Source organism: Kwoniella mangroviensis (genome assembly GCF_000507465.2).
Source record: "Kwoniella mangroviensis CBS 8507 chromosome 1 map unlocalized Ctg01, whole genome shotgun sequence".
In the NCBI taxonomy this organism is placed as follows: Eukaryota; Fungi; Basidiomycota; class Tremellomycetes; order Tremellales; family Cryptococcaceae; genus Kwoniella; species Kwoniella mangrovensis.
The window spans coordinates 11,304,136-11,329,590 of record NW_027062533.1 but is presented as its reverse complement, the minus strand read 5'-3'; the positions used below and the strand labels follow the sequence as shown (position 1 = coordinate 11,329,590).

Genomic DNA, 25,455 nt, shown 5'->3' with positions numbered 1-25,455 from the left:
CCTCTTCCTCCCTCTCTCTCGCATCATTGGTCCACTGGGGCAGTCACTTTGCAATGACAATGTTGATCATCACGATCAGTGTTGGAGCTGGCGCGGTACCACGATGATGTGACATGATGACAAGGGTACCTTTTGGATCTGGTCTCGATGAGCGATAGAAACCACAAAGCGTATATAAGTGCTTTGTCAAGTGCGATTCCGTGTGGTTCTCTTTTACACTTTTCTCCTTCCATGCATTTCGGTAGTAACATTTCAGCAGAACCATACACTTTCTTCTTGTCATTCCAAAATAGATACATACAGTAGAAGTAACGCTTCAACCCTCACCCTTCAACTTCACCTTGTAAAACGCCTCCCACGTATTTGTCACGTAAATCACATAGATGGTAAGCGAGGTTCTCAAATAAAGAACAGCGACAAAACAACCTCATAAAGTTCCAGCCACGAATGGATGATCCCTTAAAATCGTCATCGCGTTCGTCACCGACCCACATCCCAATCCATCTTAGCGGGATCTCTCTTCATATCTATCCCCTTATTCAGCAATATCCAACTCATCATCACCATCACCCATCACCATCATCATCGACAACGTATAAACGTATAACACCTGTCAATCGATATACCATTGGAAAGAGCAGAAAGTATATACATACATATCCATCGGATATCATCTACACTATTGTTACAACTTTAGTTCTAGTACTCTGGGTGGAACTTTTAGCTTACTAAAGGTGAGTATCCTTTTTTCTTTGTGTGGTGTGTATCTATCTATCTGTGTGACGTCAATTATTATGGTGAATTGGGTGGTGCGGTAAATGAATCATCATTTCTCATCATCTTTCGCATCCAGATCATACATGGATTTGGAGTTGAGGATACCTTAGCATACATATATCATATCGCGCAGACAAGAAGCGATCACATGCTGATTCATACTGGTTTTTGAATTGTCATCGTCATCATTACGTTTTTCTGATTCTTCAACAACTACATCACAAACGATCGCTCTCAAATAAAACGTACAGTCGAACCGTACCGTACCGTATCACCGGTCGCCCAATCAGTCACTTCTCTACTCTTTCCGAGTCTTCATCACCCGTTCGAGTCAGTCGCCCAATCTGACGACTCAAACATCTCAAGATCCCACTTCTTCTAATCCTTCCAACATCATCAGTAGAAACCTAGTTACAACGTCAACGTCAACAACAACGTCGAATTCAAATTCAGATATATCAATTTCAACTTCTAATTTACCTTCACCTTCTGTTCTTGTTCCATTATCTGATCCTAACATCAAGTTCACCCATAAACAAGTCCAGTCGCTTGTTCCATCTCCAAACTCACAATCACAGTCACAGTCTCAATCAAGATCCATATCTGATACTTCTGCGACAGCCAGCAACACAGGAGCAAGAAGAAGATCGATCGAACAATTAGAGAAAGATTATAATACCGCTATCAATAAATTAGACAACGCTAATCTCATAGACGACGGAATGTTATCGAGTTTCAAACGTGAGTTTTGGTGATCATATATTTATACCATGATCCAGTTGGTTCGCTGCTTCCTGATCCCCCATTTTGACTCCATCTCCCCTTGCTTCTTTGCTTCTATCATTTCTTTCGTTTGGAGCCAACCGAGACTAAGTTTGTACCAGAAGTGAACTATTCTTCCCCTCCAAAATTTGCCACTTGTGTGTGTGTGCTGTGTGTATGATGGTGATGGGTATGACGACATTGATGACCAAGAAGGGGTCTGTGCGTGGGGGGGTGCAACATCTAATGTCCAAACACTGGTGCATGATTAGCGTGTTACACTGCCATACTTACTACTTTCATCCATCATTCACCATTCACCATTCACCATTCACTGTTCACTCCTTCTGTTCATTCTATTATTGCCATCCATCCTCTATCTCATCTTCTGTTTGTGCTTGATATACTGCTCCTGATGCCATCTTCATCCACTTTTACACCTTTCATTCTTGTTCTATACACAACTCCGTCATGCCATACTGTTCCCCAAGTATCATCGCGCCGTCATCCTCTACTCCTTCCTTTTTGCTTTCACCGTCCAAGGTTCTTTCGCCCATATTCACAACGCCTTCACAGCCACCTACAATTTCGGGCGAGAGGCTGACCTCTCCGATTTTACCTCTTACTCAACGACCCATATCCAAAATCAAACATCGACCTACCACACCGATGCCTATACCTAAACCGCATGCCAATTCGTATCATCTGCAACATCGACGACCTCTATTCATACGAAAATCGTCGTCAATCCCTCGACTGCTGAATTATCGTGGATTACCTTTCCGGACTTTGGAACACAACGGTTCAATAGAGATCTTACGACACGGCAAGCACGCCCAATCTTCACAATCCAACGCTGCTCAACCGGAAAGCAGAACGAGCCAATCTGGCGGGCATCGATCAAGCAAAGCTCAACATCAACAGCAGACAGCTCAGCCCCAACAAGTACAGCAAGCATATTACAATAACGATATGCCAGGTCAGGGATTGACTGCGACCAATGGTAAGCATTGGCAACCTTGTTTCCTTTCCTACGCAAGCATGACTGATATTCAATTGATTCTTTTAGCGCAATCAGCGCAACCCCAATCGTCTCAATCAGGTAGTAAAGCTCCGATGGTGTCTCCCAACTACCGGGAAGAAGCTGAGCGGATCGTTGCTGATGAGAGGGCGCAGAGTGAAAAGATGCCAGTCTACGAAGTAAGTCTTGCCATTGAAATCGCTGCAGGCACTCTCGCAAAGATCTGAAGAAAGTCTCCGAACTGACGTCATTCCGTCTCAATAGGGTCTGGAAGCTTATACGTTGATCGAGAAGATGGGTGATGGAGCTTTCTCAAACGTGTACAAAGCTGTCGAGAAGAAAACCGGACGTAAAGTCGCTGTTAAAGTGGTCCGAAAGTATGAGCTAAATCATTCACAGGTGAGAATTGCTTCCTTCCATATAACTAACACCGATCGACTATATCGATCATTCGCCATGCCTGTGAGGAACGACCATCAGGAGGTTGCTCCTCTTCTTTGCTTTTTGTATGTAGTCTTCTTAATCGGCCTCGCATACCTCCCACGCCCTGGCCAGGCTGGGATCAAGGTATCGGGCGCTCTTTACACCTTCATTTTCGCATTTCTCTTTTGACCTACTCTACTTTCACTGTTCATGCTCGACTACCACCGCAACCTCCTGCGACATGTGCATCCAAACAACCGTGTGACAGTCACGTCTATTGCTCGTCGCGCCCTGTTCACTTTCACTTTTTCGATATTCCTCAAGAATTGCTTCGTCGGGAAATAACAAGTACAGCAACTGACATATGATGTGCGATTCCGCGTTCGTCGCCAATCTAGCATGGCAATAAACACCTTAATGCCAATTTCAAGAAGAGGCCCAGGGTCACCGAGGTTGGTCTTTCTCTCTTTTGTTCCTCATCCACCTATGTTTTTCCGCTTGCCCGAACGTAACACCTACCCAACTATCTTTACCGTACCATTACACTTTGTTACACTTACGATCGCTGGCCCTCGAGCGACGAAAGTATTTTGTTTATATCCTTTCGTTGCCAACTAGCCTAGCCTTCTGGCAGTGTACCTTTCCATCCTGTTCTACTCTTATCCAATTAGAGAAATCCTCTGCATGATCTCATTCACCACTTGGCGTGATGCCTTATATTCATAATGGTCCAGATGCTGACTTTTCTTGCGTCTATAGCGAGCCAACATCCTCAAGGAAGTGCAGATCATGCGAGGTATTGATCATCCTGGTATAGTCAAACTACTTGCCTTCTTCGAAAGTGAAGAGCATTATTTCCTTGTACTCGAACGTGAGTTGAACAACTAGAGAATCATTGCGAAATCATGCTGACTTCAAGTATCAGTTATGGAAGGTGGTGAATTGTTCCACCAAATCGTCAAACTCACCTACTTCTCCGAGGCTCTGTCAAGACATGTAATCCTTCAAGTTGCCGAAGGTATTCGATATCTTCATGAGGAACGAGGTGTCGTGCATCGGTAAGTCAGCCCAATCGCCTTGGATGAGATTATAAAGGCTCACGAGAACATTTGTACAGAGATATCAAACCTGAAAACTTGTTGTTCGAACGAATTCCGATCATACCATCCCGCACGCCCATACATCGACCTTACGACGAGGAGAAAGAGGATGAGGGTGAATACCGACCTGGCATCGGAGGTGGTGGTATCGGCCGAGTGAAGATTGCGGATTTCGGTTTATCGAAGATCGTATGGGATGAGCAGACCATGACACCGTGTGGTACTGTCGGTTACACCGCACCTGAGATTGTGAAAGATGAGAGGTATAGTAAGAGTGTTGATATGTGGGCTTTGGGATGCGTGCTGTATACCTTGCTGTGTGGTTTCCCTCGTAAGTGAAGTCGCATGCGGGTAAATGTGAAGATGAAAACTGATCTCGGTCTCAACAGCCTTCTACGACGAAAGTATCAACGTTCTTACCGAAAAAGTTGCCCGAGGATACTACACTTTCCTGAGTCCATGGTGGGATGATATCTCGACATCTGCCAAGGATCTGATCACTCACTTGCTATGTGTCGACCCCGCTCAACGATATACCATCGATGAATTCCTTGCCCACCCATGGATCAAAGATGCCCCATCTGCTCAACCACCAGCTGCTACTCCCGGAGGTCTACGACCGCCCACCGACAACGCACCTCTCGACTCACCCCTTCTCGCATCTATACGAGCTGGTAATAGGGAAGGTCGATCGCCTGGTGTTGGCGCGTTGAAGGAGGCCTTCGATGTTACCTATGCTGTGCATCGAATGGAAGAAGAAGGAGCTCGACGAAGAGCTTACAACGGACCTGGTGGAGCGGGAACCCGAGGATTCTTACAAGGGCTTAACGAAGAAGATGAAGACGAAGATGAAGCCGTCCAGTTGGAGGAGGCAAGACGTAAACATGGTGAAGCTGTTGCTAGACAGATCCAACAGCATCGAGGAAGAGATGCCGCCAACGCAGCTGCCGGTGTCAAAGAACAGCCCACTCAACATTATGCTGGTCGAGGAGGAGCCAACAGACGAGAGGCCGAAGCTGTCTTGTATGACGGTAGAGCTGGACAAAGAGATAGAGCTAGGGGTGGCAATGGTGGGAACGGTAAACCAAGTGGCACAGGATTTGAATTGGATATCAACAATGCTACGTTGTTAGGTAGAAGAGGCAAGAAAATCGCACCGTCACCTTTAGGCTTGAATCAACCTGCTCAAACACAAACTGCCGGATCACCAATGCAATTTTAGATTGACTCGTTAAATTGTATAATTACGTCTCTTGTCTACAACCTATCTTTGTTCTTCATTTCAACTCAACTCCATCATGACTCACACGAGTAAAATCGATCTCCCTTTGTTGTGCTATCAACCGGTTCCTCTTCTCCTAGTTCGTTTCCCTTTTCTATGTCGTAGTTTATTTCTTCTTTATATCTTTCTACATCTTCACATCACTTAGAATTTCTTCCCTTCACTTCCTCCATTCCACATTTCACAACACATCACACATCGCACTGTTTAAAAAGTATATAAAGTATCAGTATCAGTATAAGTATATATAGCAAACCCCATATATCATGAGAGAATCGAATGTATCGATTTGCATCGTCTGTCTTCGGCTATGGAAGATACGGTAACATCTGATCAAATGTTTGTTAAGGTGCGATGCGACCAAGGAGCACCAGTTATGTCGATGTTGGTGTCGATGATCATTACCATCAGATCCAGATGCCAAGAGTAGACTGTACAGGAAAGCCAGCCTGTAAGACACTGAATATGGACTCAACTCCATTAGGAACTGCCCTTTCGGTCGTGCATCGAAGAGACCATTGATGCGGGTCTCTCTTTGTACCCGCATTCCATCAATACATAAACTCGACTTTTATTCCCCAGATGTCTTCTGAAGTAGACGTAATTAAACAAACGATCAATTTCTTTCTTGCCTTCTCTCACCACCACGGCGTGTAAGCATGGTATTGTACTACACATGTACTGTATGTCGGCTCGATGAAAGTTTTCGGTCGGCTTGGTTGGGGACGGTTGATGATGTCCGAAACCCGATAAGATCATAGGTTAATGTACAACATGTAAACCTCGAGGCAAAGGGATGCAAATCATCTCAGCGCTGCGGATCATTCCTCCTTCTCACCTTTTTTTTTTCGAAGGAATTAATCTTGTCTTTCGCTTCCTTAAAAGGAAAACACCGATGATGTGAATGTTTACATGGATCGGCTTTACTTGATAAAGTAAGCTTCTCATCATTCTTCTTCATGCTTCAATCCATTCAAGTCGTGTTGGGGTGACGTGAGCTTGGGTTAAATTCATCTTCTGAATACTCCAAAGAAGCCTTCTAGAAACGGTAGTATAAGCTTACGGGATTAGCAGTATTATATATAAACGATTACTTTGTCATCAATATCGTTGCATCTCACAGTTGGTTATCACCCAGAAGCTTATGTTCGAATTATCAATCATTAATACAGTATGACCTCACAAATAACCAATATCACTGATCCCAAACTCTCACCAGACTCTTCTCCTGATCCTTCTCCTGATCCTTCACCATCACCTTCACCACCTTTCCCATATCATTGCTCGCCACCTTCCACACCTCCTTCCGAGAATGACACGATGGCTCTTCCTCCGCCACTCATCGATCTGGACACCTTGGTCGAGAAAATGGAGAAAGTGGTAGTTTCCAAAGACAAGGTCATCAAGGTCATTTCAATTTCTGATGGGAAGAAATACGAGAAGGACGTGGAAAGGGGTGAATGATAAGTGAGCTGTTTCGTTGATGTTCACTCTATTTGAATGGACGAATCTCGCTGATCGTGTTCATAATGCAAAGCTTGAGTACAGTAGTTCCCATTCACTACTGACCTTTATATATGCTCCATTTGCTATGTGATGTCTGTCGGTTGATTGAATGGATTGTATGTCAATATTTGATAAGTCAGCATTGTCGAGTTAAACGAGATCGACGAGACAAGTTACTAGTTTGCAGCTATTGACTGCTCATGATTATGAGAGGTCGGATGTCGAATGCGGAGTGTCAATATCACGACCGAATTCGTTTAGTAATTCGGTGAATCGTAAATTCTCAGTCCCACTTACTATCCTTGACATCCTTGTCATTGTGATTGTGTGAGCAGTGACCAGAGGACAAGATAACATCTATACATTACACTAATACAGTATCACTTATGATTGAACCAGTTGGACCTCGTTGTACTTGAACTGCTTGACTTCGAAGAAGTATCACTTCTCATTGACCTTGACTATCATATCGTCGACATTTTCGATATTCGATCTCAGCACGTCCCACTATATAATCGCACACCCCAGCAAATTCATCATTTAGCTATGCATACATACATCCATTATGATGATATGTCGAGACAAAGACTTCCCACTCACCTGTTCTTTAGTGAGACTTATACCTTTTGAACCAGGCTTGATCTGACCAGTCGATTTATCCTTGTACGTCTCTCTAATGTCGATCAGGACTTTACCTTTAAATGTTCGGACGGTCAATCGACGATATTCGCTGAGCTGCAGTATCGACAGATCAGTGAGTCTTGGATTTTGGGATTTCTCTTGTTTTAGGTCATACAGACTCACCTTGAAGAACGAATCACCATCTTCATTCTCTTCTATCTCCACTTCACCGCCGGAAGTTTCCTTGTTGTCGGATGATTTGGATTTCTACATTCGATGTCGATGTCGGTATCAATTAGCTATAATCCCTACCTCTGCGGAAGATATTATTGAGAATTCTAACCTTGCTCTTGGGCTCAATACCCTCATTATCATCTTGATCCTTCGCTCGCTTCGATGACGATGCTTTGGTCGACGCGTCCGGTTTGCCCTATCTCGATGTTATGCTTTTATCAGCTATGTGCTTCTTCCGCAAGATTCATAAGTTGTCAACTGACCTCGGATACTTCGTCTCCTGATGAGCTCAGGTTTCTTGTATTTCTAGGCGGCATGATAGTGTGTGTGATCGATGACAGATAGAGAAAGGATAAACTAGAGATGATTGTCAGTGGATGTTGAGTTGACTGGACTTGAGAGTGATGATCATCATCCCGTTCGATCGGATGTGGAGCCCCCTTGTTGACAATGTGCATGGATCTGTGCCACGCGATGGGTGAAGAACATTATTCAGTATCCATCCATACAATGAGAGAGCAGGAGATCATTGAATGGGCACTGCTCAGTGCATGGTTATATGCATAAGATGAATGATCAGAGGACCAAGGATTGTCTTTTCAATTGTACGCGCAGAAAAAGTTAGAGCTATCCGGGTATTTGCCGTTCAAAGCTCTACCTTTTCCCCCTTCCCCCCTTCATCTTGTCCTCAATCTTACCTTGATTTAAACCTCTTCACTTCAGCATCATATAGAGCCAACATGCTAGACTTGATTTTCATCGATCTGGCGATATATGAGGTATGCAAGCGAGTAAGGCACGCTCGAAAACTGACTTTGGATTAATGATGATATTTATACATGATTGTGATGATGATTTATAGGTTTTGTTCTACATCAGTACATTCTATATACTGCTACGACATTTCTATATCTTCACCAACACCACTGGAACCGACCGCCGCGGCTTTTTGTACGGGTGGTGGTAAAGGTGCCGAGAATGTCTCGAAATTACCGTTACCACCTGATGGAGGGAGTTGTTGCTGGGCAGAACCATTACCGTTGGAGAATGAGGATGAGTCGAAAGGGGATGCTTGGGTGGCTGTATCCCATGGGTTCTGGAATCTAAGTTGTCGAGTGATAGACATGTCAGCTTTGTCCTTGCTCGATGGCTCAAAAGGTATTGGCAAATCCCAACGGCAAGGACAATGATTGACTTACCTAGTAACCTTTGGTTTCTCAATCAACACATTCCTGAACAACTTATCCCACTGTACCGTCGGTGGTGGATTTTCCTTCCATTCCTCCTCTTCGTAATATGTATTCACGTAGTAACCTACTCTTACAAATTCCTTCTCCTTGTACGAGGCGGTTATGATTATGACCGTCACGCCTAGTATCTCTTCTGTCTCGGTCGATGGGAGTAGGTGATGTTGAGGTGCAGGGGCTTGGAAATCAAAGGCATTTATACCCGCTGGTATAGGTCCGACTGTTTCCGGGTAAATGAAAAGGGACGAGGAAGGAACATATCATTTCGTATATGGCCGGGGGTTTCATTGAGGAAAATCGAAAGAGAGAGAGAGAGGGGAGAAATGTAGTAGGATTAACATATCATCAGCATCTTCGCCACTTGCCTATCAAGCCACCTGTAAGATTATACTCACCCGAACAATTGTCCAACTCTTGATCAAATTCTTCCGATTTCGCTGATCCTACATATATCAATCTCCAATCGAGGTCTTTGGGGAAGTCAACAAGAAGGACGTCAGCTTTGGGCATTCCCGTAGACAAAGTGGTCTAGCATCAGCTTACCCTCTTCTAATGGCGCGATAGCCTCGAACTTGATCCTGAAATGATATGGATCGTCAAATTTCGCTGGGTTATTCACTAATTCTATATTACGGATGTTGACCTGGTAAATGTGAGCACTGTATCAGTACGAAATTACCATTGCGGGAGGCCAGAATGATGAAGATACTCACGATAGACTATATAAGGAAGCAAGATGGAAATGTTGTCAGCTTCATTCTGTCCAAGGAAGGCGACTAGAAGGTGATCTGACTCGCCATTTTGAAGCGTGTTCTCCCTTGCTCTCGAACAAGACAGATTCTCAGGTGGATGTATAATATACGGGGTTTGTTGTACTTTCTTTTTGTGGTCGTTCAGAGAGATGTGGTGGGTAGATAATGAGACTTGTTGGAATGAGAAGATTGGCTTGAGAGGGAAGGGAAGAAATTGTCGAGATGAAGGAGGAGAGAGAGAAGACGCGACTGGTGGGCCATCTAACAGCGGCAAGACGCGATCAATCCCATGACATCCAGCATGACGTGGACTAATGTTCATCCCCGTCGACAGCTTTATCATCCCACCTACGGGGGTTTCCCTCCACCTGAATTTCGAGATTGACTTTTTTTTCCAAAAACAGTCATCATCACCATCAACATCCACTTCAAAGGCCATCCATCTCTACACCGATACCGAGTAGCTCTGATCACAAGCGGGCTATATGCTTGCAAGGTATCATCGACTAAACCTAGCCATCATCCATTCACCCTTTGTCGCTTGTAGCAGTACTATCTGTCAGTCATTCCGCAAAATGTCCACATCAACATCAACATCAACCAACCCAAACCCAATCCCTGGCAGCCCTTCCGAAATCCCCTATACCATCCCTTTACCCGAAGGTATCCCAAAAGGACATACGACCCATACCGAATCAACCACCACCATCTTCTTACCCAAGGCAGGAGCGTTCTTAAACCCCGTTCAGCATTACAATAGAGATATGAGCGTTGCCGTCATCAGAGCATGGAACGAGTTGAGGAAAGAGGAGTTGGAAGCGAAGTTTAGGAAGAAGTTGGCTAAGAATGGTGGAGTAAGCAAGAAACAGGCTAAGAAATTGAGACAGGATGGTACACCGGTAGACGAACAAAGTATGCTCATCATACAACAAGCACGGATCGAGCACAGAAGAGCTTATACATTTTGTCTTTGTTCAGGTAGCCTGCCTGATGGGGCGGAAGAAGTGCAGGTCAAAGATGAACAACCCGTTGCTGGACCTTCAACAGAAGTGAGTCCTCGCAGAATCAAGTCGGTAGCATAATAATCTTACTGATGACTGGTTTCGCTAGCGAAAGTTCAGAGCTCCTTCAATCAATATCCTCGAAGCGCTAGCTGCTACCGGATTACGTTCTATCAGATATGCCAAAGAAATCCCCAATGTCAAGTGAGCTGTTTCTTTTACATTCAGTCGTGATAGCAACTCAGCTGACTTCGTTCAAACCAACTCTGTAGGTATGTACTCGCAAATGATCTCTCGCCATCGGCATGTGAAGCAATGAGGAGGAACGTAACGTTTAATGGAGTTGGGGAAAGTTCCCTTCCACCTAGAAAACCTTGGCAACCACCTGTGAAAGAAGATGGTACTAGCGCCACTGTTGAAAATGGTGAGGGGGAGGTAAAAGAGGAGAGCACGTCAACAGACGTTAAACGAGAGTTAGAGGAAACGGCAGAAGTAAAAGATGGGTTGGAACCTAAAGATAAGGTTGGTCGAAGACCTGGATGTAGAGGACGAGTGAAGATCAACGAAGGTGATGCTTGGTGAGTGTTATCACATTACATTTGCAGATACTTTCTTTCGACTACAGATATGTGGATACACATATATGTCTATTGATACGAATAGCAGCGCTGACCTGTTCTGCCCATTTACAGCGCATTCATGTACTCTCATCGATCGCCTGTCGGTCCAACCTCCAGAGTAGATGTAGTAGATCTCGATCCGTACGGTACAGCTGCCCCGTTCATTGATGCTGCTATAGGATCTATATCAGATGGAGGTGAGTTACTTGATGCCTGCCTTCAAAAGTCGCGTCTGGAATTTTCAGCTTACTGCAGCTTGGTACAATAGGTCTACTCGCTATAACATGTACGGATTTAGCTGTTCTCGCAGGCCAACAATATCCTGAGAAATGGTATGTCGACCTCTAGATCTTCAAAGAGCCATCCAAGCTCACCGAACCTGAATGTTCAGTTACTCGAACTACGGAGGTGTCAACGTCCATGCTGAATATACACATGAAGCTGCCCTTCGACTGGTCTTACATTCACTTGCAACCTGCGCAGCAAGATATGGACGATACATCACACCTTTGTTATCATTCTCCATAGATTTCTATGTGAGGTTGTTCGTTAGGATCAATACTGGTCCTGAGCAGGTTAAGAGGTTATCCAGGTGAGTATCCGGGCAGTTTCACCAAATAATCAATGCGCTCTTCAGTAGACATATGATTGATGATTTACGATTGGCTGCAGTAACACCGGCGTAGTGTACACATGTAACTTCTGTGAGACATCTGTGATACAACCATTCGGCAGAATTGTGGAAAGAGAGACTGCAAAGGGTGTCGTGAGGGAGTCGTTTAAGACTCATGCGGGACCTACGGCGAAGAATGGATCGAATTGCGAGGAATGTGGTGGGACGATGCATGTGAGTGATTCCACTCAAATACCGAATACCCATCTACGAGTCATTATCCCCACTACAATGTCAATACTGATATTGCTTTCGATTGACAGCTCGGTGGACCACTATGGCTTGGACCTATCCAAGATCCGGAATTCGCCAAGAGAGTAATGAAAGATATCTCAACTCAGGAGAAGGAATATAAGACTTTCCCTAGAATGTTGGGAATGTTGTCTTTAGCAGCTCAGGTGAGTTATCACGTCCCGTCAAAAATAGTAAATATGGCTAATAATTTGATGTTGTGGTGATGCAGGAACTTCCCGATCCATTCTTCTTCACTGCCAACAGAGTAGCTAAATGCTTACATATGTCGTCCATGCCTCTCAACAAGATACTGTGAGTGGATCTTCTACCATCGATCCCCGACAAAACTAAAAGGCTAATCGCTTGTTTTTCTGTTATAGGTCTGCACTGTTGAATGGCGGATATAAAATCTCCCGATCTCACGCTCAAGCAGGAGCAGTCAAGACTGACGCACCTAGATCATTCATCTTTGACATCATGAGGGAAGAAGCCAAGACGACGCCTATAAGGATTGATAAAATTGCGGAAGGTAGTCCTGCTAGGAAATTGATCAGTAAACCCATGACGTGAGTTGATCACATCTCTTCTGGTCTTCTCACGCTCTTCCATAAGAAGCATTAGGGTCTACGTTCTTAGTATAGCATAGTATCATGTTGACTGTGTTTATGTTTCCACAGCCACACGATCGACTTCACTCCTCATCCCGATGCTTCCCTCGAACGAACAGGCAAAGAAACTTTCTACCAGATTAACCCTCTACCTAATTGGGGACCTGCTCCAAGAGCCAAATCGATACAGGTTGCTGTACCCCCCACAACGGAAAAACGGAAAGTGGATGAAGTCGATGAAGTAAAGGTGGACAGTAAGAGAAGTAAGATCGAAGATAATGGATTTGAGAATGATGCGATATTACCTCAGACTCAGGAGGATGTTATTGCTCTGAAAGTTGAAAAGGAGATGAACGAAGAGGAGATGATGAATCTACAGTGATAGTCATGCTGAGATGCAGAATGTGTAGTGTATATACATGTCAATACTGGATCGATGCATTATTTGGGTTTTATGTTGATGATCATACAAAGGATTTTTGCCTTACAACATTACTGAAGATAATTTTTTGTGTCAAAGGAAACTCAAAACCCTAATCGATACTGGATGGTGGTGATGGTGAAAATGTATGCAAAAAAAAAGTCGATATACCTATCCGATTCATCCTTCCTACTTCTATATGTTTCTGTATGTAAGGGTCTTATGCTTGATGGCGTATTGACATATGACGATGAGGCATTGGCCATTTGAGTATTGCTGACGAAGGTTCAAGAAGTAGAAAGCTGACGGACACACTCGGTATGTCAATTACAACTCTGATGAATGATTCATGTCTTATTCGTTGTCGACGGTGCCAACTTCTCTTTGATCTGTTGTTTCCTACTTTCAATCTTCTCTACTAATTTCTCAGTGATAGATCTCCATATGGTCGAACTTGCAGTTTTGTTATATTCATCCAATAATGGGAAATGGGATTGTTGTTGAAAGTTGTCTCCATTTTCTTCTTGTTCATTATTTCCATTTTGTTGTTGTTGTACATCAACATTTAATTCACCTTTACTCACACTATCCAATAACCCCACCAAAACCGTATCGATCGGTACTTTACCCAAAATATCAACCCCATTTTGTTCCTTGAATATCTTCTCTGTGTTTGTATTGTTCCCAAACGTATAGGAAATCTCATTACAACATGGACAGACGTATCCTGACATGTTTTCTACTAGACCCATAACTGGTAATTGGAGTTTACGAGTGAATGAAAGTGATTTGATAGTATCGTTCAATGCTGTTGTTTGAGGTGTCGAAATTAAGATTGAAGAGGGAGTGGTAGGTTTGGAGAGGGTTGGAGTGAATAGTGGATGAAGATGAGTGAGAAGTGATATATGTTCGTCGGATGTACCTACGGGTATAGAAATACATTTAGTCAAGTCATTTCATACAGAGTAGTAGACTAGGTGATCTTAGACTGGAGGAGAGGAATAGGTTGAGATCCTGATGATTCTAGGTAAGGTATAACTCACCAGGTGGCGTATCAATAACCAGATAATCTAATTCACCCCATCTCACTTCACTTAAAAATTGTCTAATCATCCCATCTTTCTTTGGACCCCTCCAGACTACACTATCACCTCTATCCTTCAACAGGAATCCTATACTCATCACTCCAAGTCTTTTCCCATTATCTACATACACCGGAACCCACCCTGCACTACTTTGATGGACTGTTGCCTCGGGGATATCTAGTCCTACCATCCTAGGGAGGGAGGGTCCTGTTATGTCTAGGTCTAGCAGACCAACCCGGTTGGAGGGGTTTTGGGAGAGGAGGGATAGCGCTAGTTGGACGGAAGATGATGATTTACCTACTCCTCCTATTCTCGCATGCAAAATCATTAGCAAGCCATATAGCATTTCTGATGAGATTTAAAAGTGAGGGATTGGGACGGGATGAGACTCGACCCACCTTTACCTGATAGGACGATGATGATGTTTTTAACGGAAGATAGTCGACGAGATACGGGTGTTTCGACAGGATCTGCCATTTTTGAGTATGACAAAAGGTTTGGAGCTGGTTGTTATTGATATCTGAAGTCTAGACACTGAGAGGATACGTGCTTGGTGGTATGGTCTGTCCCGAGGCTTGTGATGAATGATATTGTATGTTGAATGAACAGTTCAGTAAGTCTAAGAGAATTGAGATTGAAGATGGTTTCCAAATTGTCTTGATCAGCATCTATCTATTGACTTTTCCGAGTGGAGGTATTATCCATTACGTAATTGAATCTTTCTTTGCCACTGACTTTGGTTAAACCCCTTCCCCTTCCTACTGCAGCTTCAACTTCACAACTGAATCTTCCATTTTCTCTCTTATCCTACACTCTAACATACATGAGAGAGGTTGTCTCGTTGTTCCATCCTCATAGTAATAAACCACAAGGGAACTCATCACCTTTCAATTCCCAGAGTACCCACCTTGAAACGAACGACGACCTCCTCATAAGAAAATAGCCTGGCCTCAAGCTGAGCTATCATTCCATCAGCTCTTCAACTTCTCCTCCGCCTCTGGCCATACCTACTACATCTACTTAGCTCAAGATGTCGCACATCGGTACAGTCAAGCACATCCCAAAGGAAGTGCGGTACAACTTCCTTCAGATGGCTGCTCCTGCATCGTATGTCGCAGGTTTGGGTCGAGGAGCATCAGGTTTCACGACTAGATCGGATATCGGTCCAGCTAGAGAAGGACCTTCGGCAGAGACCATTGCGTGAGTGTATCAGCTCATTCTTCCTGCTTAGAGCTATCTGCTGATTGTTTATCTATGATTTCCTATCTGTAGTGAGGCGCAAGCGAAGAGAGGTGAAGAAGTACCTGATCCCGAGGCATTGCAAGATCCAGATGATGAGAGGAACTTGTTTGCTGGAACGGTGTATGAACAGGATGACGAAGAGGCCGATAGGATTTGGGAGAGTGTAGATGAACGTATGGACGCGAGAAGAAGGGCAAGAAGGTAAGTTCAGTTTAGTCCAGCTCTCTCATCCAGTCCCGGAAATTCCCAGTATTATAGCTGATTAATATGTAATTATGTTAATAGAGAAGCGGCCGAAGCTGAACAAGCAGCTAAAGAAAGAGCCCTCAACCCAAAACTTCAAACTCAATTTGCCGACTTGAAGAGAAATCTTTCGTCGTTGAACGATGCAGATTGGGATGCTATACCCGAAGCTGGTAATCTGACTGGTAAAAGGAGGAAACACAATATGAGATTGGAAGAGAATCAAAACGGGAGAAGTTATGCTGTTAGTGATACTGTAATGGCGGATCTGGCCAATAGGAACATGTTATTAGGTGAATTGGATAAAGCTCAACAAGAAGTGAGTTTGTCTAGCTCTGCTTCTGACACCGCATCAACCGATAGGTAGACAGGTAAGCTGATATATTCGATATTGTTATCTCGTAGAACGGCGGTTTCGATACTCCCGCTGCAGATGGTACAATGACGGATTTCATTGCCATCGGTAATGCGAGAGATAAAGTACTGTCTCTACAACTTGATCGAGCTTCCAAAGATGCCGCGAATGGTTCTTCGACAAGTGTAGACCCTAGAGGTTACATGACCGCGTTGAATAGTCAGATCGTTCAGACAGATGCGCAAATTGGGTGAGTCAGGACGTTTGCATTCGATGTGAGTGGTAGCTGACATCATCCTAATCAGTGACATCAAGCAAGCCCGACAGTTGTTGCAGAATCTCATCCAGACCAACCCCAAACATGCTCCAGGTTGGATCGCTGCTGCTGCGTTGGAAGTGCACGCGAAGAAGATGGTAGCTGCTAGGAAGATCATCGCTGAAGGTTGCGAGAAATGTCCGAAGAGCGAGGATGTATGGTTGAACGCTGCTGAGTTGAACGTAAGTATTCGCTTTTACATGTCCATGGATTGTGGAAGCTGATTTTCCATCGTAGACACCCGAAAATGGCAAAGTCATACTTGGTCGAGCTGTGCAACATGTACCGCAGTCGGTCAAAGTCTGGCTCAAGGCTGCTTCTTTAGAAACTGATGTCATGGCGAAGAAGCGAGTGTTACGAAAAGGTATGTCAAGCTATCGGATTGCTCTTGATGACAAGCTGACTGAGATCTTTTAGCGCTCGAATTCATCCCCAACTCTGTCAGATTGTGGAAGGAAACCGTCAATCTCGAAGACGATCCGGAAGATGCACGAGTACTGCTTACCCGTGCAGTCGAAGTCATACCTACATCCGTCGAATTATGGCTCACCCTTGCCAGACTGGAAACACCCGAGAACGCAAAACAGGTGCTCAACTCAGCAAGAAAACGTATACCCACATCACACGAAATCTGGATCGCAGCTGGACGACTCGCCGAACAATCACCTTCCGCTATCGGAGATGTCAAATTGGAAGATGAAGCTGAGAAGACACGTAAATTGGCAGCGCAAGTCGACAAACTCATGGTCGGTGCTGTCAACTCGCTCAAGAAGAATCAAGTCATTTTGTCTAGAGAACAATGGTTACAGGAAGCTGAGAGATGTGAACAAGATGGAAGTCCGCTTACTGCTCAGGCTATTGTCAAAGCCACTATCCACCAGGATGTGGAAGAGGAAGATAGAAAGAACGTATGGGTAGAAGACGCCGAACGCGCTGCGAAAGGCGGTTTCTTCGAAGTGGCAAGGGCATGCTATGTGGTCGTGTTGGAGAATTTCCCTACTTCCCCTTCGGTTTGGAGAAAAGCAGCAGAGTTCGAAAAAGCTCATGGTACACCGTATGTCATAACACTTTCATCTTTACATACAATTTGATTTGCTAACTTTGACTTGTCACATTAGGCAAGCTGTCCAGGATATACTGGCGAAAGGTGTACAGCATTGCCCTCAGGCAGAAGTACTTTGGCTCATGGCTGCCAAGGAGAAATGGATCGGAGGGGATGTACCGGGTGCTCAAGCAATCTTGTCAGAGGCGTTCAAGCAGAACGAAGATTCCGAATCGATCTTCCTGGCTGCTGCTAAACTCGCTGCTGAGACTGGTGAAATGGACGCTGCAACGCAGATATTGGAGAAAGCTAGAGTACAAGCTGATACCGAGAGGGTGAGTCTTCAGCCTTTGGAAGATGCTCGAAATACCTGCTGATGTTTGTGGTTGTGTTCTAGATATGGATGAAATCAGCTGTTTTACAGAGACAATTGGGTCATTTGGATGCTGCACTCGAACTTCTCGAACAAGGAATCAAGAAATACTCCTCCTTCGATAAATTGCATATGATCAGAGGGCAGATACATGAATCTCGAAATGCAGTCGCCAACGCTCGAGCGGCTTATACGCAAGGTTGTCGATCTTGTCCTAAATCTATACCGTTATGGATTCTGGCTGCCAGGTTAGAGGAGAAAGCTGGTATAACTATCAAAGCTAGATCCCTCTTGGAATCTGCAAGGATGAAGAACCCCAAGAACGATGAGCTGTGGGCGGAAAGTGTCAAAATTGAAGAGAGGTCAGGTACTCAGCAGCAGGCTAAAGCTGTGTTGGCCAGAGGTGAGTCTGAGCTTTTGGTACGTGAGTTTTGAACTGACGTGTTCTTGGCACCTCGGTACGCAGCAATGCAAGAATGCCCGACATCACCTATACTTTGGTCTATGGCTATTTTCATGGAACAGCCTCAACAGCGTAAAGGAAGATCGGTCGATGCGCTTAAGAAAGCCGGTGAACATCCTGCTGTGATTCTAGCTGTAGCCAGATTGTTCTGGGGAGAGAGAAAGATTGAAAAGACAAGACAGTGGATGCAGAATGCCATTACGGCTGATGCGGATTGGGGAGACGCTTGGGGTTGGTGGTTGAAATTTGAGAAACAGCATGGTGAACCTGTAATTTTTGTTATTTCTTACCCCACCCAATCACATCACTTCGGGCTCTCTCTTCATTTGCTGTATCCGTGCAATCGCTGAGGGGATACGCTGACCATTTACCGCTTACGCACTGCAGGAGCGACAAGAATTGGTGATTGAGAAATGTATTGCTGCTGCACCTCATCATGGTCCGGTGTGGCAAGCTGTATCCAAGGACTTGGCGAACATCGGTAAGACGACAAGGGAGATTATCGAACTCGTAGCGGAGAGATTAGAGTGATCTTTAGCGGCAGTAGACTAGACGAATGCAGTACGTATGCAAAAACGACATACACTTGAGTCGATAGTACATGACGTAGGTGGATTCATCTCCTTTATGCTGAGATCGATAATCGGATGTCGGTACACTATATATATGTACAAGCATCGAAGCGATGGGGGCACAAGACCATACCGGCAAGGCGTCAACATCACGGTTAGTGTTATTGATTATACGCCAAGGAACTTAACGGATGGTCAACTCTGAATGACTATGAGCCTGGAATCGATTGTTTGACACCAAGACCGGACTAACTGGGCTGTGTTCATAGAAAGTCCGGACCGAGAGCAAGTCATCAATGAGATGCTTGAGATGTTCTGCTTAATGCACGAGCCGATTGGTTTGTTGACATGCAAGCAAGTCATGGGTTGTTTACGGGAGTGTATCCTTACGTTTGAATAGGGAACATTCCCCTGAATATCGAATATCCCTTTTTGTTTGTTGACTTGTTTGATCTTTGCGAATTTACGCGACTTCCTTCCTGTGCCCCACACCGTTCCTCTTCCTCATCCTCTTGTTTGTGGTCGATCATGAGTCCCTTTTGATGTTCGTTCCAATGGACAGGCCACATATCTACAATAACGTTTGGTCATATACAGCACAGCACAAGCATAGTACGAGCAAATGATCATGTCTCACTTTTGAGTGCATGCTTGGTTGCCACGGCATCACACGGTCGGTCTTTGCCCCAAGCACAACAACATTATGAATTAGTGCTTGGTACAGTAAATGTCCATGAGGGACACGGTACAAGCCTTCCTTTCCAATGAGCATGATCATGAGACCTCTTTAGTATTCTGACATTTCGATTCCAGCATCCAATCTCTCCTTGTCTTCTCTTCTTCTTGATACTCTACATTCGACCAGCCCCTCTTCCTTCATCGTTGTTTTTCTCACAGTTATACATGTTGTAAAACATCTAACACTCGTGTCATTCCGCTACAACCCGAACAAATAGCGATCGTTACAATACACCACACCATACCAAACTACGCTCATCGCTACGCTACGACCTCGACATTCACATCACCTGATCATATACATTAAGAAAAAAACAAGTCCAAGTCCAGTTTAGCCCAATAACAAATTTCAATCTTGTCCAAGCACCCACACGACTTCCAATCTCCAAACACACTCGATTCTAGTTTCTTCCCCCTGGGTTCCCCACTCGACAACAAGCAGAGTAACCGTGCACTAGCCTTTCTTCTTCAGTCGCACAGATCACTTTATAAGTAGAAAGCCTTTCTCCGTCTATTGGTTGATTGGTTCCCCTTATTTCTCGGAAACACCCCTCCTCCTCTCAGACGACCAACTGTTTCTCCATCTCAACAACAAGACATAGTATAGGTCATGTTATAATAATTTCTAAGACGACTCTCCCACAATTATCAGCATTATAGTATAACATATCACACACTCATTTGACAAACTACGTTCTTTACAACACAATAACAATAACAAATCACAACAGAAATATCTTGTTCCTGATTAACATCTCACCCTAATCCCCACATTTTTCCCTATCCCCTACACTCACAATGCTACAATATACAACGCTCCTTTCGATAATATCGCTGCTGTCTGTCGCAAGTTTAACGAACGCTGCTAATGCAGATCAGTGGAAAGGGAAATCGATATATCAGTGAGTTTTTCTTATATCAGATCATTACGAATGCATGTGGCTGATATTTGCCACTTAGACTATTCACAGATAGATTCGCACCTCCTTCTGCAACTGCTCCAGCTAGGACATCGCCCCTGCCTGAGACATGTGACCCCATACAACAGACGTAAGCTCTTCCAAACGGTCAACTAATCGGTAAAGCTAATATCGTATTCGTGTATAGGTGGTGTGGTGGTACGTGGCTTTCAATCATCGATAAGTTAGATTACATACAAGGAATGGGTTTCGATGCCGTTTGGATATCGCCCGTTTCCCAGAACATCGACGTCTACACACCATACAATTATGCCTATCACGGGTACTGGGTGAACGACCCTTTGGTGCTCAATCCTCGATTCGGTTCATCGGACGACTTGAAAGCTTTGTCGAATGCTTTACACGCTAGGGGGATGTACCTCATGGTAGACGTAGTAGTCAACAACGTACCCAGTCTTAACGCCTACGACGCTGTCAACTCGACCGCCCTTAAATTAGACGGTTCACTATGGACGGACCCATCTGAATTCCATCCTCAATGCTGGATCGATTACTCCAATCAAACATCAGTCGAGAACTGTTGGTTAGGCGACGACAAAGTCGCTTTGATGGATGTCAACACCGAAAACCCCACCGTCGTCTCTACACTAAACAGTTGGATCGGTAATCTAACTTCTACATACGGTATAGATGGTCTACGAATCGACGCCGCAAAGCATGTTCCAGGAACATTCTGGACCAAATTCTGTGCTGCATCAGGTGTATTCTGTATTGGAGAAGTATATGGATCCGATATAAACTTCGCAGCTTCATTCCAAACTGAAAAATGGATGGATTCAGTATTGGGTTATCCCCTATACTACGGAATAGTAAACGGTTTCGGTACTCCTTCAGGAAACATGTCCAGTTTCGTTGAGATCGCTCAACAGACCTTGGCAACTTTCCCTCAACCCGGTTTGTTAGGTAATTTCATCGAGAATCATGATTTACCCCGATGGAGAAATACCACTACGGATTCTCAATTGGCCTACAACGCGATGGTCGCTCAATTCATATTCGATGGATTACCAATAGTGTATTATGGACAAGAACAAGATTTCTCACATGGTGCAGGAGATCCCTATAATCGTGCCGCACTGTGGCCATCAAATTATGCCAACACTACTACGTATCAACATATTAGACGATTGAACGATATCAGACATGCGGTAATTACCAATAATACGCAGTTCAACGGTAAAAATTTCTTGGATTCTCAGACTACCATTGTGGCCTCGACTAAGACCGACGTGGCCTTTAGAAAAGGTCCTTTACTGGCTGTTTTGACCAACGTGAGTCATCATTCAATGCAATATTCGTTCGTTTCTCTTGATTCTCGGCTGATCGTCTTCCGACTACACAGCGAGGTAGTCCAAGTGTTGCACAGGCATTCGGTGTACCTACCAGCGGTTGGTCAGCTCAGTCTGCTGTTATTGAGTGAGTATATATTTCGTTGCGATAGTCGACTGTGGCTTATATCATCCTCCCAATTTGTAGCCTTCTATCGTGTAAGCAACACGCCGTCGGATCAGGGGGTGCCATATCAGTATCATACGCCGCCTCAGGGTATGGAGGTATGCCTTATGTAGGTCTTCTATTTCATTTCATGTCATGTCATCTTTCGCTGACACTGGCGACATCTTTAGATCTTCGTCTCTCAAACCGACGCTGCTGCTCTCAAGATCTGCGGTGATGTCGGAGTCGCCACTTACGTCTCTGCCAATACCACCACCCAAGCTTCCTCTGCACCTCCCACCGTGCCTATACAGGCCTCCAAGGAACTCTTATCGGTCCTTGCAGCTGGTTTGGTCGGTTTGGCAGTGACTTTATCATTGGTTTAGAGAAAGAGCGAGAGCGAGACAAAATAAAATAAGGCATACCCAGCATCACCTCGCATACCCTTTCTTCAGGTTCTTTCAATTCATGTACTGTAATAACATACATATATCCATTCAAACGGCATACCAAATTCACTCAATTCGATAACAAAGCACACAGAATATCAAAAGCACTTTCCTTCTTAACATACCTGGACATTCTTGTGGGCTTTTATCATTAAATGTTCACTCAGACATCCGTCTGTCAATTGGACATGCGATACGTACTAGTCGATAGCATATATTATGGCATTGTTGTAGTATATTCACAGGGTGTTCATGAATTGATCTGATTGCATCTGATTTTATCTGTTGGATATGTTGCGCATCACTCGCTATACCGTAACAGGTCACTGCATACAGTACTGTACATTGCGTGATACATCTTGACCTCATGTACATGATATTCACTTAGCAGATCTCCACTAATACTTGTGATTTTGACGATTCCCCACTACAAAGACAATTCCTCCCCTTATGATATAGGTCAGCACACTACGATACATCATTCTGAAAGGTCCCTTCACTTGCTCTCATTATTGTGGTTCTCGTCAGGGGAAGATGTATTTTGATCATTCGCCGAAGTCGAAGGAGGTGTGGCAGGTCGTGATTCCGATGTCATTTGGGCAGGGACATAAGGGTCGTATTCCGCGTTAGAGTTATCCGATGACTAGGTGTAGTTGCATCATATTTTACGAATTATATCAGTATCTTATAAGTCCTATGAAGGAAGAGTATGGGTTGACTCACAGACATGAATGAATTTATAGCTAAGTAGTAATAATATGTTCCTTTTGAAAGAATAGCTTGTAAAAGGAGATGTACATGTCGTTATTACTATGCTTTATATCTCTACCAACAGAATGTGAGATCCTTTCCGCCCGGGATGGAAACAACAGATTCAATGTCATGGTGCGTACCAATGGTATCGAATATACCTGGGTGCGTGTTGGGCGCAACATGATTTTACTGTAAGTTGAACTTAAATTGAACTCTATATTGACAATCCAGATTTGCCTGGAATGCAGGTTGATCATCTTCAGACTCTGATTTATCAACTTTACATCTTTAGTCGAAGTTTATACAGCACACAAAGTACCGCATGATATGTACAACGATCCGTCTATCCTTGGTTTGATACCAGTTCAACCCTGCCACGACTTTTGATTGACGATTTGTCATCAGTCAAAAAGTGATTGATGATTGTCGATCAAACATTTGATGGTTAGATGATTTTGATGTTGATCCATCAAACTTTGAAAACGCCACCTGGGTTCCTGTAGTAATTCATGAAGTGATAAACTCGATCAAAGACTGTGTCCTTGCACGATCTACGCTTGTGAGCCTACTCCCCGATTACTGCTCCAGGTTCATGATCCGGACCGACTTGGTTTATCGATCTATGGACTTCGCAAATTCCCATGTCATGAACGATGGGAGTTAGAGTGGCGTTTTTGATCCGCAAGCAAGAGGGATATAGCATGAAAGGATGTCTAACTAAACTCCCGATGAGGTCGGATAAGATAACGCTAAAAAGGGGAAAATCCGCCTCGCCTCATAGTCGTGTTATTGATGAGAGATTTGGAAGCATGCGGGAGGAATCACCCGCTGATGGTCCTTGGTATCCATCCGCTTATTCCTAACCCAGTCAACCCTGCTTGATGCTGCTACCAACCATCAAACGTCGAAGATGAGGAAAGGAATGTCATGTTGCTGTAGCTTTTGGAAAAGCCAACCCCCGTACTATACCCGATGATACGGTAGCTTGTTCTGGCTAACACTCATGATCGTAGTTTTGATCGAATTGCATCTTGAAAGAAAAGAAGTTCCCTTCCGTTCCGAAAAATTGGCCTGCGTCCTCCAGCAAACATGCTCTGTCCGAGTATTGTATGTCTTTTTCACGAACACTCAATACATGATCACATTACCTTATACTCGAAGTGAGGAACATCAACCCGTCAGCACAACTTCTCAGCCCACACAATCATATCGATCGACATCGGGACTACGCAGCGATGACATAACGATCATCAGCTGTCTTATCAATCTCTTTGCTTAATGATAAATTGTCGAATTACCTTCAAGCCTGGCGGACACATTATTTCTTATTACCACCACCTTGGCCTGAAGTTTGGCCCGAGCCGCCAGACCCAGTAGATCCAGTGGAACCGGAATTGTTGCCACCTCCAGAGCCGGAGCTTCCACTGGGAGTCTCGGTAGGTGGTTTGGGAGCAGGACGAGAAGGGATCCAATCGCTATTTGGGATCTTTACGTATGATATACCGCCAAACCACAGCTAAGCTTACCAAGCGCGTTCTGTTCAAGATGGGGGATAGGAAAGAGATTATATGCATACTCACAGATACCATATTTGTTGTATGTAAATTACCTTATCAATCGATGTATGGCTGGTCAATTGGTTGAACGAAGCTTCAGAGTGGAATGGTTCGGATTGAAAGGAAGAGAAAGGGACATGACGAAGAAAATAGCGGTTTATATATCTGTGCTGGGTGACTGTTAAACCTTTCGACACTGAAGAAGAGCATGGCATAGTTCGGACTTTCGGATTAATCCTATCTGACATTCAAAGAAAGAAGCAGGACATATGATCTGACATCTTTTCAGAAGCATTGCCAATAAAAGGAACACTGCTATTTGGGAAAATTACCATTCTGAGGAACCATCAGCTAGCCTGTAGTGGTAAGTCCGAACGACATCTTTTTCGATAGTCGGTCTGCTGTTGACAGCATAGTGGATGCTTTGCACACGAATATGAAAACCGACGCAAAGAAGAAAAGGCCGATTGTATGATTCTGTACCTCGCCAAGAGTTTTCGATATGTAAGCGAGTTCCAACCAGATATAGTATGTTATTTGGATTGATAAACCCACAAATCCTATTGAAGTAA

The 25,455-nt window shown here is 44.2% G+C and overlaps 8 protein-coding genes across 8 annotated transcripts; 5 read left to right on the top strand and 3 right to left on the bottom strand.

The window, feature by feature from the left end:
• Window positions 1-2,010: 2,010 nt before the first annotated feature.
• I203_104298 (uncharacterized protein) lies at window positions 2,011-5,305 on the top strand (the record flags this gene model as incomplete). The annotated part of the gene is made up of 8 exons (XM_019144110.1): window positions 2,011-2,542; window positions 2,609-2,739; window positions 2,825-2,959; window positions 3,382-3,435; window positions 3,743-3,854; window positions 3,909-4,041; window positions 4,101-4,414; window positions 4,473-5,305. 8 exons carry the CDS (start codon window positions 2,011-2,013, stop codon window positions 5,303-5,305), a joined length of 2,244 nt encoding a protein of 747 aa, XP_019007159.1.
• A 1,233-nt stretch (window positions 5,306-6,538) lies between these two features.
• Window positions 6,539-6,829, top strand: I203_104297 (uncharacterized protein; the record flags this gene model as incomplete). The annotated part of the gene is made up of 1 exon (XM_019144111.1): window positions 6,539-6,829. One exon carries the CDS (start codon window positions 6,539-6,541, stop codon window positions 6,827-6,829), a length of 291 nt encoding a protein of 96 aa, XP_019007160.1.
• A 483-nt stretch (window positions 6,830-7,312) lies between these two features.
• On the bottom strand, window positions 7,313-8,043 carry I203_104296 (uncharacterized protein; the record flags this gene model as incomplete). Its single annotated transcript, XM_019144112.1, has 5 exons — window positions 7,313-7,378; window positions 7,472-7,606; window positions 7,676-7,759; window positions 7,836-7,922; window positions 7,990-8,043. The coding sequence occupies 5 exons, from the start codon at window positions 8,041-8,043 to the stop codon at window positions 7,313-7,315; spliced, it is 426 nt and encodes a 141-aa protein (XP_019007161.1).
• Window positions 8,044-8,621: 578 nt separating this feature from the next.
• Window positions 8,622-10,047, bottom strand: I203_104295 (histone chaperone ASF1; the record flags this gene model as incomplete). Its single annotated transcript, XM_065517507.1, has 5 exons — window positions 8,622-8,829; window positions 8,926-9,193; window positions 9,369-9,443; window positions 9,517-9,597; window positions 9,687-10,047. The coding sequence occupies 5 exons, from the start codon at window positions 10,045-10,047 to the stop codon at window positions 8,622-8,624; spliced, it is 993 nt and encodes a 330-aa protein (XP_065374325.1).
• Window positions 10,048-10,300: 253 nt separating this feature from the next.
• Window positions 10,301-13,243, top strand: I203_104294 (N2,N2-dimethylguanosine tRNA methyltransferase; the record flags this gene model as incomplete). The annotated part of the gene is made up of 12 exons (XM_019144114.1): window positions 10,301-10,637; window positions 10,704-10,774; window positions 10,836-10,930; window positions 10,999-11,304; window positions 11,419-11,543; window positions 11,615-11,678; window positions 11,738-11,938; window positions 12,019-12,193; window positions 12,283-12,417; window positions 12,483-12,565; window positions 12,634-12,819; window positions 12,931-13,243. The coding sequence occupies 12 exons, from the start codon at window positions 10,301-10,303 to the stop codon at window positions 13,241-13,243; spliced, it is 2,091 nt and encodes a 696-aa protein (XP_019007163.1).
• Window positions 13,244-13,629: 386 nt separating this feature from the next.
• On the bottom strand, window positions 13,630-14,844 carry I203_104293 (cytosolic Fe-S cluster assembly factor CFD1; the record flags this gene model as incomplete). The annotated part of the gene is made up of 3 exons (XM_019144115.1): window positions 13,630-14,204; window positions 14,326-14,673; window positions 14,766-14,844. 3 exons carry the CDS (start codon window positions 14,842-14,844, stop codon window positions 13,630-13,632), a joined length of 1,002 nt encoding a protein of 333 aa, XP_019007164.1.
• Window positions 14,845-15,397: 553 nt separating this feature from the next.
• On the top strand, window positions 15,398-18,932 carry I203_104292 (uncharacterized protein; the record flags this gene model as incomplete). The annotated part of the gene is made up of 11 exons (XM_019144116.1): window positions 15,398-15,567; window positions 15,640-15,810; window positions 15,895-16,171; window positions 16,258-16,457; window positions 16,513-16,705; window positions 16,761-16,887; window positions 16,941-17,577; window positions 17,642-17,900; window positions 17,963-18,341; window positions 18,405-18,670; window positions 18,789-18,932. The coding sequence occupies 11 exons, from the start codon at window positions 15,398-15,400 to the stop codon at window positions 18,930-18,932; spliced, it is 2,823 nt and encodes a 940-aa protein (XP_019007165.1).
• Window positions 18,933-20,509: 1,577 nt separating this feature from the next.
• Window positions 20,510-22,511, top strand: I203_104291 (uncharacterized protein; the record flags this gene model as incomplete). Its single annotated transcript, XM_019144117.1, has 6 exons — window positions 20,510-20,613; window positions 20,672-20,761; window positions 20,819-21,962; window positions 22,034-22,107; window positions 22,168-22,255; window positions 22,317-22,511. The coding sequence occupies 6 exons, from the start codon at window positions 20,510-20,512 to the stop codon at window positions 22,509-22,511; spliced, it is 1,695 nt and encodes a 564-aa protein (XP_019007166.1).
• Between the last annotated feature and the right edge of the window lie 2,944 nt (window positions 22,512-25,455).